This window comes from Porites lutea, chromosome 4, assembly GCF_958299795.1.
Source record: "Porites lutea chromosome 4, jaPorLute2.1, whole genome shotgun sequence".
Taxonomy (NCBI): Eukaryota; Metazoa; Cnidaria; class Anthozoa; order Scleractinia; family Poritidae; genus Porites; species Porites lutea.
This window is the reverse complement of record NC_133204.1, coordinates 43773198-43785976: the sequence shown is the minus strand read 5'-3', so window position 1 is coordinate 43785976 and position 12779 is coordinate 43773198. Positions and strand designations below refer to the sequence as shown.

The following is a 12779-nucleotide window of genomic DNA, read 5'->3' as shown; positions in this document are numbered from 1 at the left end:
ACAGTACAAACATTCTTGTATGTTTGTGAATCGTAAATATGAAGAACTGTCTTAACCCAAAAACAAAAATGTGCGACCCCATTCTAGTGACTCTATTAAAAATGCAACCCCATAATAGTCAATCCAGTCGTGAAAATGCCACCCCATCCAGCGGCACAGCCCCACTAGCCTCTTATAAGGAAGTACCCCCCTCCCCCCGGGAATGGCCATTGTAATTTCTTTATTTACATCATTACATGATCGATGAAGCGGCCACCCATCGCTTGGTAATCCTCCTCTTCTATTATTTTTACATTTACTGCGGTGCCCAACTCATTTCCTGCCCCCCTCGAGCTGGAGTTTTTCATTTCTTGAAGGGAAGTAAATATTTTTCTCAGTGGCTGTCTTTGTGAGCCATTCATCTATTCGAAATATTATACCCCGATCAAAGAACAATTCGCACATGTATACCTCGTTCTAGAACAGTCCCAAGATACAAAAGAGTATAGTTATTCTGGGGGAGTACCCAACGGGCGTACATTTATCTGGAGTCCTTCTTATCTTGCAGGCCGAAGATACAAGGTTCAAAAGAGGAACTCTAAGAAAGAAGCTTAGCTTCCTCGTTCTTTTGCATAGAATACGGTAATATAATTTACGGCTCGTTTATCAGATCATTGGTATGAAAACGCTGGTGTTTATAGTATGTCATAGTTAGTCGGGGATCGGGCAGCTGATCGGGTGGGGATTTTAGACCAGATCCGGGGTTCCAAATCGGCCAAGGGATTTAGGGTCTCAGGGGCATTTCACCACCCAAAACTCCTGGGTTTCTCTCCCATGGGATATGAGCGTTCTGATGATCACCATAGGAAAGGTGCCCTGGAGTGGTTGTTACCTGCGATCAAGTGTCCTTCTTCCCTTTTTGTTTGGGAGACAAGAAGTTGAATGTTGTTCAGTGTTTTATGGAAGAGAAAACTAAGAATTAAATGTTGCTATCTGACCCGGTCACGTTCGAGTTTAGGCAAAACACTTCCGTGCTTTCACAGCGCACGAATTTCGCAATCTGACCTTTGGATCTATCAGTCTCTTATCAGACGAAGATTATCAGGTGAGTGGGTTAAGAGACAACAAAAGTTTTTTTTCTTGTAAAGCCAAACCAGATTGCTCGTTTTAAATCTTGATTAGTCCAGGTGCAGTCTCTTTGTTTTAGCATTTGAGACAGAAGATCGAGAGCACACGCGTGTGAAAAAACGGCTGGAGCGGCCCTGGTAGCCCCAAGACAGTCTTGGATTCTGGAGTCCACATTGTGGAATCCGGATTCTTTCTGGATTCCTTGTCCGGAACAAGGATTCCGGATTCCAATCGTTAGTGGGATTCCGGATCCTAAGAGCTGGATTACGGATTCCAAAGCCCAGCATTCCGGATTCCATAAACACAATTTTTGCGGGATTCCGGATTCCACTAGGAAAAATTTCCCAGATTCCGGATAACCTTACATGGAGCGACCCAAGGAACGAGGACGCAAGCCCAGTATTTGCACAATTTTACGATTTTGCTTGCCGCGCGTGACACTGATGAAAGAAGGACGACGTACTTGTAAATCTTGAGGAGATGAGGGATGTTTGGAGGGTGGAACGTGTTACTTGTGTTAGTTGTTTTGCATAAGAGGAGCTCCAGCCGCAAGGCCATTGTTTTTCATAAAAATGGCAGTTTAGAGCTATCAGTATATTTCTGAAACGCCTTTTTTTTAATCGAAAACTGTTCTTTCTTCCTGACCCTCACGCGCCCTTAGCGGTTGAGAGGGTCCCCAAAAGGTGCTTCGGGATCCTGGATTTGACATATTTGAAGCTCGGGATTCGGGATTTTAAAGCAAAATCGGGGCAAGATTCAGGATTGACAGTATGTCCGCGAGATGGAATGTCAAAAATAGAACACTGTTGGGGATCCTCGGTTGAGAGAGGTTACCTCCTTTACGTCAAGGCGCAGGGTAGAGTTTTAAATGCTGCAGTTATCTAGTTAGGAGCAACGGTAAGACGGCCTATCATAGGTTTAGGGCCGAATTAGGTAAGGAATCGACAAGAACTGTGTCGCCGAAAATTTCTTGAACATAATTGATAGTTCACCTTAAACTACTGTCTATGTCGCGTCTACAACGGCTACCGTCTACGGAATCTGAGTATTACAAAGGCAAAACTACTTAGAAGATTAACACAAAGCACAGCGACAGATTATCTTTTTTAATTGTCTTTTCTCTAGTAAATTATATCGTATTATATGATGTATTTTCAACGGTCCAGTTTTGTCCCTTTACTAATACTTTGTAGGTTTAACTGTAGCTAGTGCTGCTAGTGTTCCTTTCTGCGGTAAAAATTACATGTCTTAGGGAGAGAGTATTAACCAATATGCCTCATGACTCTGAAATCAAGGGTATTCTGGTCCAAGATACGCAATTAAGACGGGTAAACGACTATATTGAGCATGATCTTTATTATCTTATTTATTTATTGTTATTATTATTATTATTATTATTATTATTATTATTATTATTATTATTATTGGATTTTATTCACTTTCTGTTTTCGTTACAAACGTCTGCAGCCAGCACTTTTAGCAAGCTTTGTCAGCCACTCAAGGGACAGCTGAGGAGAACTGCGGACAAGAATGTGAGTCAACGGTTCTCGTTAAAGAGTGAGTAGTTCCACCATTATTGCACGATGATCAATTAATGGCGGCTTCCAGTTCAAGTCCCGCTCCGACTGCTAGCTGGATTTGTTCTCGGTAGTCCTGAGTCCAAATCCTCGGCCATGCTTGTAAAATAGCCCACTGGTTCTACCAGTTGGGATTCTTAGCAATATTATGTTTCACTTTGAATTATTGATTCATTAGAGAGATTTAGACGCTCACGTTAATGGCAAATGAAACGTGAATTTGTCGTGACAAAGTTTTCCCTTAACTTCTGTTTACTGTTCATTATTTCTATTCCAGAATTAGTCGCTTCACGTTAGTTTTGTCTATAACAGTTGTTTTGGACTTATTTAAGCTAAGCACGTTTTCTATTTTGAGAATTTCTCATATAATTTCTCATAAAACAGAAAAAGAGCAGAGGAGGAGGATCAGATAGCCTGCGTAGCAAGCTTTTCCGTGTGGTTTCCGAGCAAAGAAAGTCCAAGGAACGGGATTTTCCCCCGCTCTTTTACTCGCCCTATTTTTCGGTCTTTGACTCTCGTTCCTTGTTCTTTCACCCGAAACCGCGCGAAAACGCTTGCTACGCAGGCTAAGGACCCGAGGGAGGGACAAAAGCTTTCACAAACTACTCATTATGACTAGCGTCAATAGGCCTAATTTGCGTCGAATCCCCAACAATAGAACAATGGTCAATTTATGCTGAGGTAAATAAAGCTTGCTTGATTGAGTAGCCATTTAGAGATTTCCTTGACAAATGATTTGGTTCTAGTCATGCATTATTTATGACAGTTAGAGACAAAATACAAAAGGCCGTGACATCATGGATTTTGCTGGATTGTTCCTCAAATAACTGAAGCCGAATCATCACCATTATGTTACCCTCGTACCGCTGTGATAACCGCTTTCATCTTGGAACGGTGCTTTCGCGTCCTGCCATCTCTTCTATGTCTTCTTCTTTGTTCCGCTGTCAGTTCAGGTTCCACTATGACGCCATCGTCCAACGTGATCGTTTCTACTGTGACGTCATCGGCGCGGTAGATAGTAAGACCAGTATATTATATTGAATAGTCCAAAGAGAAGCGGAAATATCTTGCGTGCGTACTTGTCGATATAATGAGGGGGGTATTGCTTTATGGGAAACCCTTCAATAAAGGGGTTCAAAGAAGATGACTGCTTTTTTCTTGCCGAAGAAAGATTTTCGTGGAGAAACGCTCCTTTTCTAAGCGACAGACCTCCAGCAACACCATTTGGTCGTTCTTTATTGAAGTCTGTGTGATGATCCATCATTTCTGTTATAGAACTCGCACCTTGACACGGTGTTGGAGGCTTTGGGGAAAAGGTATGAGTTTTAGTTTTGTAATATTCGAACATTGGTTCTAAAGAAAATTGGCTTAAGGAAATAAGCTAGTAGCCGTAGTGAGTACAAGACAGTAGAGCCTTTTCACAAGACGTGACGTCCTCCATAATAGTATCCCAAAGCAATCAGAAAAACAGTGGCCATGTTGTTGTCCTAAATCAGTGCTGTGGGAGTTGAACACCTTTTCTTATGTAAACCCTTTGTTTTGTTGCAATAAATTTGCATAGCTGCTAGCCACCTTAACTCTATAGAGCGTTTTCTCATGACGTAACGGCGGCCATATTGGTGTTCTAAAACAATGAAACGGTGGCCATGTCGGTGTTTCAAACCAATCCTGAGGGAGTAGAACTCTTTTCTCATGTAAAAACATTCTTTTCTTCAAATGAATTTGCATAGATGCTGGACACGTGAGTGAAAACGCGCTATAGAAGTCATTTGCCCTGTTCAGGAAGAGATCACAGTGACGTATCCAGGGGAGGGGCCCGGAGGGCCTATCCCTCCCCCCTTATCTAAAGGTCCCCCCCCCCCCCCCCCCCCGCACTTATCTGAAGGTCTGGATCCGCCACCACCGCGGTCAAACGTCTAAATCGTTATTTTTGTTTTTTATTGCTGGGATTTCATTTACCAGTTAGAGAAAAATGGGCAAAGATGTATAAATCAGTAAGTCAAATAACTATCGTTCCATTTTTCTCAAAATTTTGAGCTTTTTTCGCTGAAAACGCTTCGCGCTAAAAGAGAATCATGTTTGAAAATGGCGCCGATAATAACGCCAGCATCGGTTTTCAATCACTTAGAACTTTTTTAGTAAACTTTTAAAAAGTTTAGTAAACTAACAGGATGTTGGTAATACCCTAAACTTTCGATAGTGAAAGTAGCAACCTTAACTTTGAAGTATTTCGCTTAACTTTTGCAAATTTCACTCGTTTGACCGCTGTGAAGGATCCGCCACTGGATCATGAGTGCTTTTCGCGCCACCAAATAATTAAATTTAAGATTTTAAGGAGAACGTGAAACGGCGGTTTCAGTAAGTTTCTTTTTTTCTGTCCCCCAGAAATTCACCAAAAAATGTTTTGGAATTTTTTTTAGAACTTTTAAAGGTCTTAAGACACTCAAATAAACGTAAGCTCTAGTACTTCTGCACCAAAAAGGATCGGTTGCCTCGAGACTCGAACCTTTTCCAGTGATGTTCGACTTCAAAAATGGCAGAGATGAATCGGAATAACTCCTGATAACTAGAGCTGTTATCAGTGTGGTTATCGCTTCTCGTTCAACCTGCTTCAACCCACTTTGAAAAGGGGTTTACATTTCCGTCGTCCGAGAATACAGCCACCTTTTCAGACCTTAGACTAGTTCCTAAGTAGTCGAGCACTGTAATAAACTATTTAATGGTTGCGATGAACTTACCGGCGCAAAGCTTTGACTCCTAGGTATGGCAGACGATTTATCCGGAAAGTTCAAAACACAGACGTATTCAACCATACAAGATACGATGAACACAAACGAAGTAATCAAGTAGTGGTCCACCGCCTTAAGATAGGAAATTCGAGGTAGACTGGAGTTAGTTGACTCAAATAGAAACATAGTACTCAGAATGCACGTGATCACCAGGGAGATTCGAGCCGGAACTGCATGACGGTCTATCCAAAAGCTGAGCCATGAGAGGAAGACAACAAACGCTGAAGGAATGTAGAGCTGGAAAATGAAGTATGTCGTTCGTCGCTTGAGGGTGAAGGTTGCTTTTAAACTGTCAAAGGAACCTGAAAATAAAAATGCGTCAAATAGATAATGAGTATCGTGAAAGGGAGCCGAATCCAAGAATTTTTTTAAAGGAGTGTTCTTGTGCGCAGTGTTTAAATTTGTTTTGAAGTTAATCTTATTTTGAAAGCTCCTTATACCCCTATACATGGATCATCCTTCGATGGTTATCAAGAAGGTTTAAAGCATTCACGGTTAGTTTCAAAGACAATTCTTGTGCATGATTGGCTCATTTAATTGGGAAAAGTTGTGTATGTATAGTCTTGTGCACAAGGCACTGGCCATAACGTAGAATTAATGTATTGTGTGAAACCTCGACCTTAGGGGGTGTGCTCCTTATTAGGGGGTCTGGATCCACATTATACGTAAAACAATTCGCGCGTGTACCCGTACTTGCTCGTGCTTATACGTCCAATGGATTAAAAAATACTAGGTACTACCCGAAACATTTAAGTCGACCTTTACACAACTACATTGAATAATCTTTACCTTTGCTATTGGTTGACGCCTTTTTTGATGTAACAACATCCAACAGGTCATATTGAGCTAATTCAGTGGCAAAAACTTCAATTGCATTAGGACCTTTCGTTTTCCAGTTATACACGACATCATCTACTGTATAAGCATCTGCAATGCAAACAAATTTAGGGAGCATTTCCTGTCAACACAACAACACAACACTAAATGCTTTATTTGCATGACCATAAAGGAATTACAGTATTGCAAAAGCTATTAGTCTAAATTTAAGTACTAATTCAACTAATTAATACGTGCAAAACATTACAAAACGTTACAGTTCTCATTCATTCATTCATTGAATGATATTAATTTGGTTCTTAATTCAAAGCATTGCGAGATAATTAATGAAACTGATTGGCAGTTGATTAAACAATCAGAAGAATTCATAAAAAGAGATATTAAAGTATCGTGTGAAAGTGATTTGAAGTCAGGTATTTTAGTTTCTAGTTAAAGAGGAGGACCTTAGGAGCAAGGTAGCGCTATGCTGTGTGATTGGCTAAATTTCCGTGTACCAAATTTTAAATTTAAAACAGTTAACTGATCCTTACGGCAGAAAGAGTGATAAAAAATTAAAGAAAGAAAAACAAAAATAAAGTGGTGAATTATATGATTCACCACTTTATTTTTATTTTTATTTGTGTTTTCTTTACGTATTTTTTCTATCACTCTTCCTGCCGTAAGGAAAAGTTTACTGTTTTAATTTCAAAATTTTCCTGATGATTTTACTGATCCAGGTCTACCTGGCCTTCACTGGTTTGTCATTGTGGTTTTGCCTTCACAAGTATTTCTGATATAAATTTCCGTGCTTTTTTGACCAATTATAGGTGAAGTGTTGCTCGTTTTCACAAGCTCGGCGCCGGTGGACAAGCTGACGACTTATACTGTTTTTTGTTTTGTTTTCGGTTTTTTAATAGAATCTTGTTCCTTAGCCTTTTCCTTCAGTGGTATTATTTCAGTTAACTTTACACGCTAAGGGCTTCATTGACTGAGAACATCAGGCAGCTTTTTTAAAAAGGGAAGACTGAAAAAATAACGTGCAAATTTAACATCTGGCTACGTACAACTTTCTATTATGAGGTAACATTGTTGAGTGTCTAAAGGGAACATCCTCAGGTCCATATCACACTGAGCTGTTAGAGTGATTCTGAAACAAATAAAAACAAACGAAATCAATAAACGGCTCCAATAGGATAAAGAGAACAACGTAACAAAAATTTGTAGTTACAGGGGAGATTCTCTCTGACTAGTAATTTATTTGAAGGAAACTTTGTTTACGACATTTGAGATCACAACTTCTTCCCGCTCATTTGAACTAACTTTAAAAACTTCATATTTTGCATAACAGTGCTGACAGTGATTGCTTTTTAGAAGTTTAGTAAACCTAAAAGAACACACAATTTTTGAGGTGACCAAACACTGCCCGCCAACCCCTTAATCATGATAGCTTGAGTATCAGGCCTTCCTAAGGGGCTAGGGGAGAGGAGATTTTAGATGCTCTCTCTCTTTTTCGCTTCCATATTTCCCCTTTTCCCCCAGAAACGCCTGATACTCAGGCTATAACCATAACAACCACTACCACTATAAACACCATCAATACCATCAGCTCGCTTTTAAACTACGTCATACACCATCTTAATTATAAAAACTCATATCTTTAGCCATTAGTAACCTGGAACATTTCACTGTTTCATTTCAGATTATAGCACTGGCTTAATCCCTTACCTTGCGCTATAATAAATTCTCCCATCGCTGAATATTCTAAGCCGCATGTTTTCTCGACTAACGGAATGATAATTAGAAGATTTGACGTTTCTAAAGTAGGTATCAGGAGTCCATATCCCTTTACCAAGTTTGGTAGGATCGAGTGCAGCATTGAACACCTTTTCCTGTCCATGGGCGAGTCTTGGGTCCGTCCACCATTGTCTAAAGAATATATCTATCGTGTAGTCCTAAAATCGTTGAATTCATAATTCACATTAGTCATTACGGAATTCCTCCCTAAGTACTCGCATCGATAACTTGAGAAAAGGCTGCAGAAGATGTATACATGTAATAGCCTGCCGGGCGTTCAAAAAGGAAGGGGAAGGAGATTTCGGGTGGGCAAGAAGCGCGAGGGGAGAAAAGGGTCATCCCGAGGGTCCATATTCCAGCCTTCCCCTTTCCCTGTTTAACGTCTGCAAAGCAGTCTACATCTAATAGACAAGGATACTTGCCATTTCTTCTTCTCGTATTTTCCCAAAGGCCATAAGCTTGAATTCGATAAGAACTTCCACAGGTTTTCCTGGAAGAAAAAACGATCGCTCGGTGGGAAGCGTAACTATAAAGGTTCCATGATTTTTAAACTAGTACGCTGAATTTTTTGCAGCAAAGGGAAAACGTTTTTCAATTTCAAAAGGTGATGTAACGAATCATCCAAACAAAACTGCGCTGTGTGGTTTGTATTCATGTTAAAAATCCTTCATTTGATGGGCCCAAAAAAAGCGTTCCCCCCGGCTAAAATTCACCCTTCTAGATAATTTTACAAAAATTTAGACTTGTGTGGTAATTGCATGCTCAGAGTCCGCATTCTCCTGGATTAGTGGTCGGTTATAAATAGTAGGTACTTTATATATGGTAATCATAATGTGACGTGATATAGTTCTTTCGATCTGTCTTCCTTACTTGTCGCTGTCTCTTTGCTAGAATTACTCAGCCTAGTTACTCATGTCAGCCAAATAACTTTATTTATCAAAGATACCATAAGCAAGCAAAGCGACGACAGTTAGTAGGTAAAGAAAACAGAAAGAACTCTATTACGATACATTATAATTACCATGTATGATTGTACCTAAGAAACTCAATTACCAGGGAGGCTGGACAAAGCAACAAGGACCTTTGGATAAGAATGCTTCAGATTTTTATTGTCAGATTGCATGAACAAAATGATTACATTACCTGTATCATTTGGACGAACGTTTTTGTCGTAATGCTTCAGTCTTTTGTTAATTAACTTTGAAACCTTGGCGTAGGAGTCATCAGGCAATGCTAAAATAATAAGTTTATTATATTTCAATACTTGCAGAAACCATGAATACGTTTAACTCTTATTGTTTATCAGCAAAGACAATTGACTGCACTTTATATTAAAGGAGCTTTACTTGCTTTATTTGCAAGTGCAAGTCTTCCCGTCAATTTGGTTTTAAAAACATTGGTCCAGTTTTGTATTAAATTTAGAAAATATTTCAGGCACTGAAACTTTTCCTGTCGTCATCTTTTACCACGGATGGGAAGGATGGACATGAAATGAAAATTGACAAAGTTGAGGGGGTTATGCCTAAGAAAAAGAACCAAAAAGTATTATGGTTAATGCTCCCTGATGATATTTGTTTGATACCTTCTTCATAACTCTTCAGGAGAAGTTTGTGTATGGGTTAAGGCACTAAGTAATGACGTCAACACAGATTTGACCTAAAACAGCAACATCCTCGTCAATGAGTTGCGTTCATTTGTCAGTTATAGCTCAATTTACACTCTGCAGAAAAATTACCTCAATTTAGATCGCTGAGCCCCATCTATTGTTGAACTGTAATCAGTATGCATGCTCAGATGCAACCTTTTACAAAATTTGGAAACGTCGCTGAGATGGATTTTTAATCAGTTAATATATTACTCTTTCAACGATTAGAAACTCACCTTTTCTTGAGCTGCTTGTATGAATAGTACGATTTAAATCCCTGCGTCGTCGTCTTTCAGTGAGGCCAGAGGTAGTGCTGTGTGTAAAGACAACGTTCTATTGATCGCAAATTGTTTTTTCTTTAAAAAATATATACGCATGCTTCATTTTGTTTTTTAAGGAGAGTAAAAATAATGGAGGTTAACAGTTCTATAGCAGGAGCTCGCTATACCCGGAGTGCTGAGAAAAATCTCATGCTAATTAATTTTACGGCGTTTAAGACGCAGGTCAGTTTATTTCAAGACACACTCTAAAGGCATGTTGTCGCGAGATATAGGACCAGCCATAGGGTTGTAACAAAACAGGGAATGGGGAACGGGGAACTGGAAAATGAAAAATAGGAACATTAACCAGAGAGTCGGTAATGGGGTTACTAATGACAGCGGTTAGGGTTTAACTGAGGTTTTTTATTCCCAGTTTAACCCCCTCCTCATGCTCGTTTCCCCGCTCCTCTGTATTTCCAACAATGAAACATTACTTTTTCTAAATATTGCCAACGAGGAACAAATACGAGGGAAAGAAAAAAAAAGCAAGGTTAACTGTTTTAAGCTGTGTCGTCCGTCCTTCCCTTAAAAAAAATGTCAAAACAATCCTTGTTTGCTCGGAAGGTCGGTTCTTTTTCAGTTTTTTTTCTGGTGGGTACTTGTTGGTAACTCACAATTTTGTGAGACATTGGTTTGAACCATGGCAATCAGCAGCAATAATGAGTAATTCTTGGTTCTGATCTGAAGCAGTAAAGTTTAAATAATATTACCACAGCTGGTAAGAAAGAAGTCTTGATGTCTCTCAAACAATGTAAACTTTCAACAATGTTATGGGCAAAATAAGAACAGATCAGTGTCTGACGCAACCGTGAGTTTACTGGAAATAGCTTTGTCTTTGCGATTACTTGTTAGTTGGTATGCAAGTAAACTTTGTTTAAGTGTTATTGTGCCAAAATTTATATACAGTTATTACAAAGACTATATTTTCCGCCTTGACTTTACATGTATATCAAACTTGGAGATGTCGTTCATATAAGTGATAGCCTTTGCATGGTGCTGTGTCTCTAGAAATTTCTTTTAGTTTCCGGCGTATTATAACTTCAATTTGCCGTATGTGTCTTAAAACAGCTGTTCCGGTAGTAAGTGATTGATTCGTCTTGTGGTTTACTGTTATATGTCGGCGGTATGTGTTTTAGTTATAAAGTCTACCAATTTGAAGTATTTTAATAGGCAGCAGTTGGATTTTTATGACCACTTAAAACATAAAATGAAAACAATCTTTTACTTTTCGCCTTTCTTCTTAAGGTACCGCCACATTGGTTAGCTATTTTATTGGTAGTTAATGAGCCATTCTGAAATGTTCCGTAGTCAGTTGTCTGGTTAACACTGTTCAACAGACGCTCCTCAAGACAATTTCGTGATACCTAAAAGAGTTTCTTTAGTCGTGATCAGTTTTAGCTTTAAATTCGTAACCACCGAAACTTGATCCAGAGCTCAATCCGAAGCTCAATTCTAACTGGCTTTATCTTCGAAAAATTATTTTTTACCGTAATTTTACGCTGACTGTCTTGCAGCATAATTTTACACGTCTAAGGTACGAGTAGACGAAGCTAGACTCTCAACACCAAGTGATGCTGTAACAGCCTTAACTTTAAAAAAGAAACTTGACATGAGAATCTTTTTCGAGACAAGGCCAACGACGATTCTTTTCTTGCCTGCTCTGTTTCTTTTTTAACGATAATCTCGAGATAATTGCTAAGCTGACTCGCCATAAACGAGTTCTTCAAACATTAATCAAGAAAGGCTCGTTGTTTTGAAACCGCTTGGACATCTTCCGTCGGAAAGTAGGCCTGCTGTTCTTCTTACAAGACCAACGAAAATCACTGTGCATTGCAATGATCATGTTATGCTGCTTATACAATAGCAAACGTGTCAATAAAAAGTCTTCGGGAACTACTACTCACATCTATGTACCAGGGATTCGTTATAGGAAATTTCTAAACCACCGTATATGTTTCCGTGCGTTACATTTGTTTTACACTAACCTTGTTAGTAGATTATCGAAGAATGCTGCAATTACGAACATCATAAAGATGGTCTCCTTCCTCATCCTTAAATATAAATCCGTATTCCTTTCCGCTATTCAAATTTGAGTTGTACGGCCCTGTATAGAGACAAATATAAAGGCAATAAGGAAAATATTGCACAGTCTGAGAAACACAGTTACCGTAAAGAAGTGGTGTCTTCTAAATCTCAACACATCCACCTCATCAGTTTATCAACGCTAATAATAACACTTGAACTTAATTCTCGGTCTGGACCATAGATTGGTTAGGAAAATTAAACATTTTCTTATAAATACTTCTTTGCAGGTGCACCGCGCTTGAAATCTATTAAATTAAATATTACTTGTGCGGTAGCACTCTCTATAATGGTCTATTGAAACACGTATTTGTCGCAAAATGTAGCGACAAACAATGCAATTAGTACCAAGAATAATAGCATCAAAAAGTTGAGAACGCATATGAAATAATTCGTATAATGTACCAGTCACGAAAACCAAATTTCCTCTTCTTTAAGTTGGAACCTTTCAACGAGGTTTTGCAGTCTTAAATAATTTACTACATACCGTGTGATGACAAGTTTATAGCAACAATTTTGATATGACATTCCAAAGGATACGAACGAAAATGAACGTTAGTTCCGCCAATAAAGTTACGTTATCAAGCCACGTAAACTATTTTTCATGCTAAGTAAATATTACTTTTCCCTTATGAGATTTGTTGATAAA

The 12779-nt window shown here is 39.0% G+C and overlaps 1 protein-coding gene across 1 annotated transcript; it reads right to left on the bottom strand.

Annotated features, from left to right (window-relative positions):
• Positions 1–3340: 3340 nt before the first annotated feature.
• LOC140934733 (gamma-aminobutyric acid receptor subunit rho-1-like) lies at positions 3341–12098 on the bottom strand. Its single transcript, XM_073384307.1, has 9 exons — positions 12034–12098; positions 9965–10041; positions 9227–9316; positions 8506–8573; positions 8015–8241; positions 7354–7436; positions 6263–6400; positions 5423–5775; positions 3341–3987 (listed from the first exon to the last, which is right to left on the bottom strand). Exons 1-9 carry the CDS (start codon positions 12096–12098, stop codon positions 3685–3687), a joined length of 1404 nt encoding a protein of 467 aa, XP_073240408.1. The 3' UTR covers positions 3341–3684.
• Positions 12099–12779: the final 681 nt, after the last annotated feature.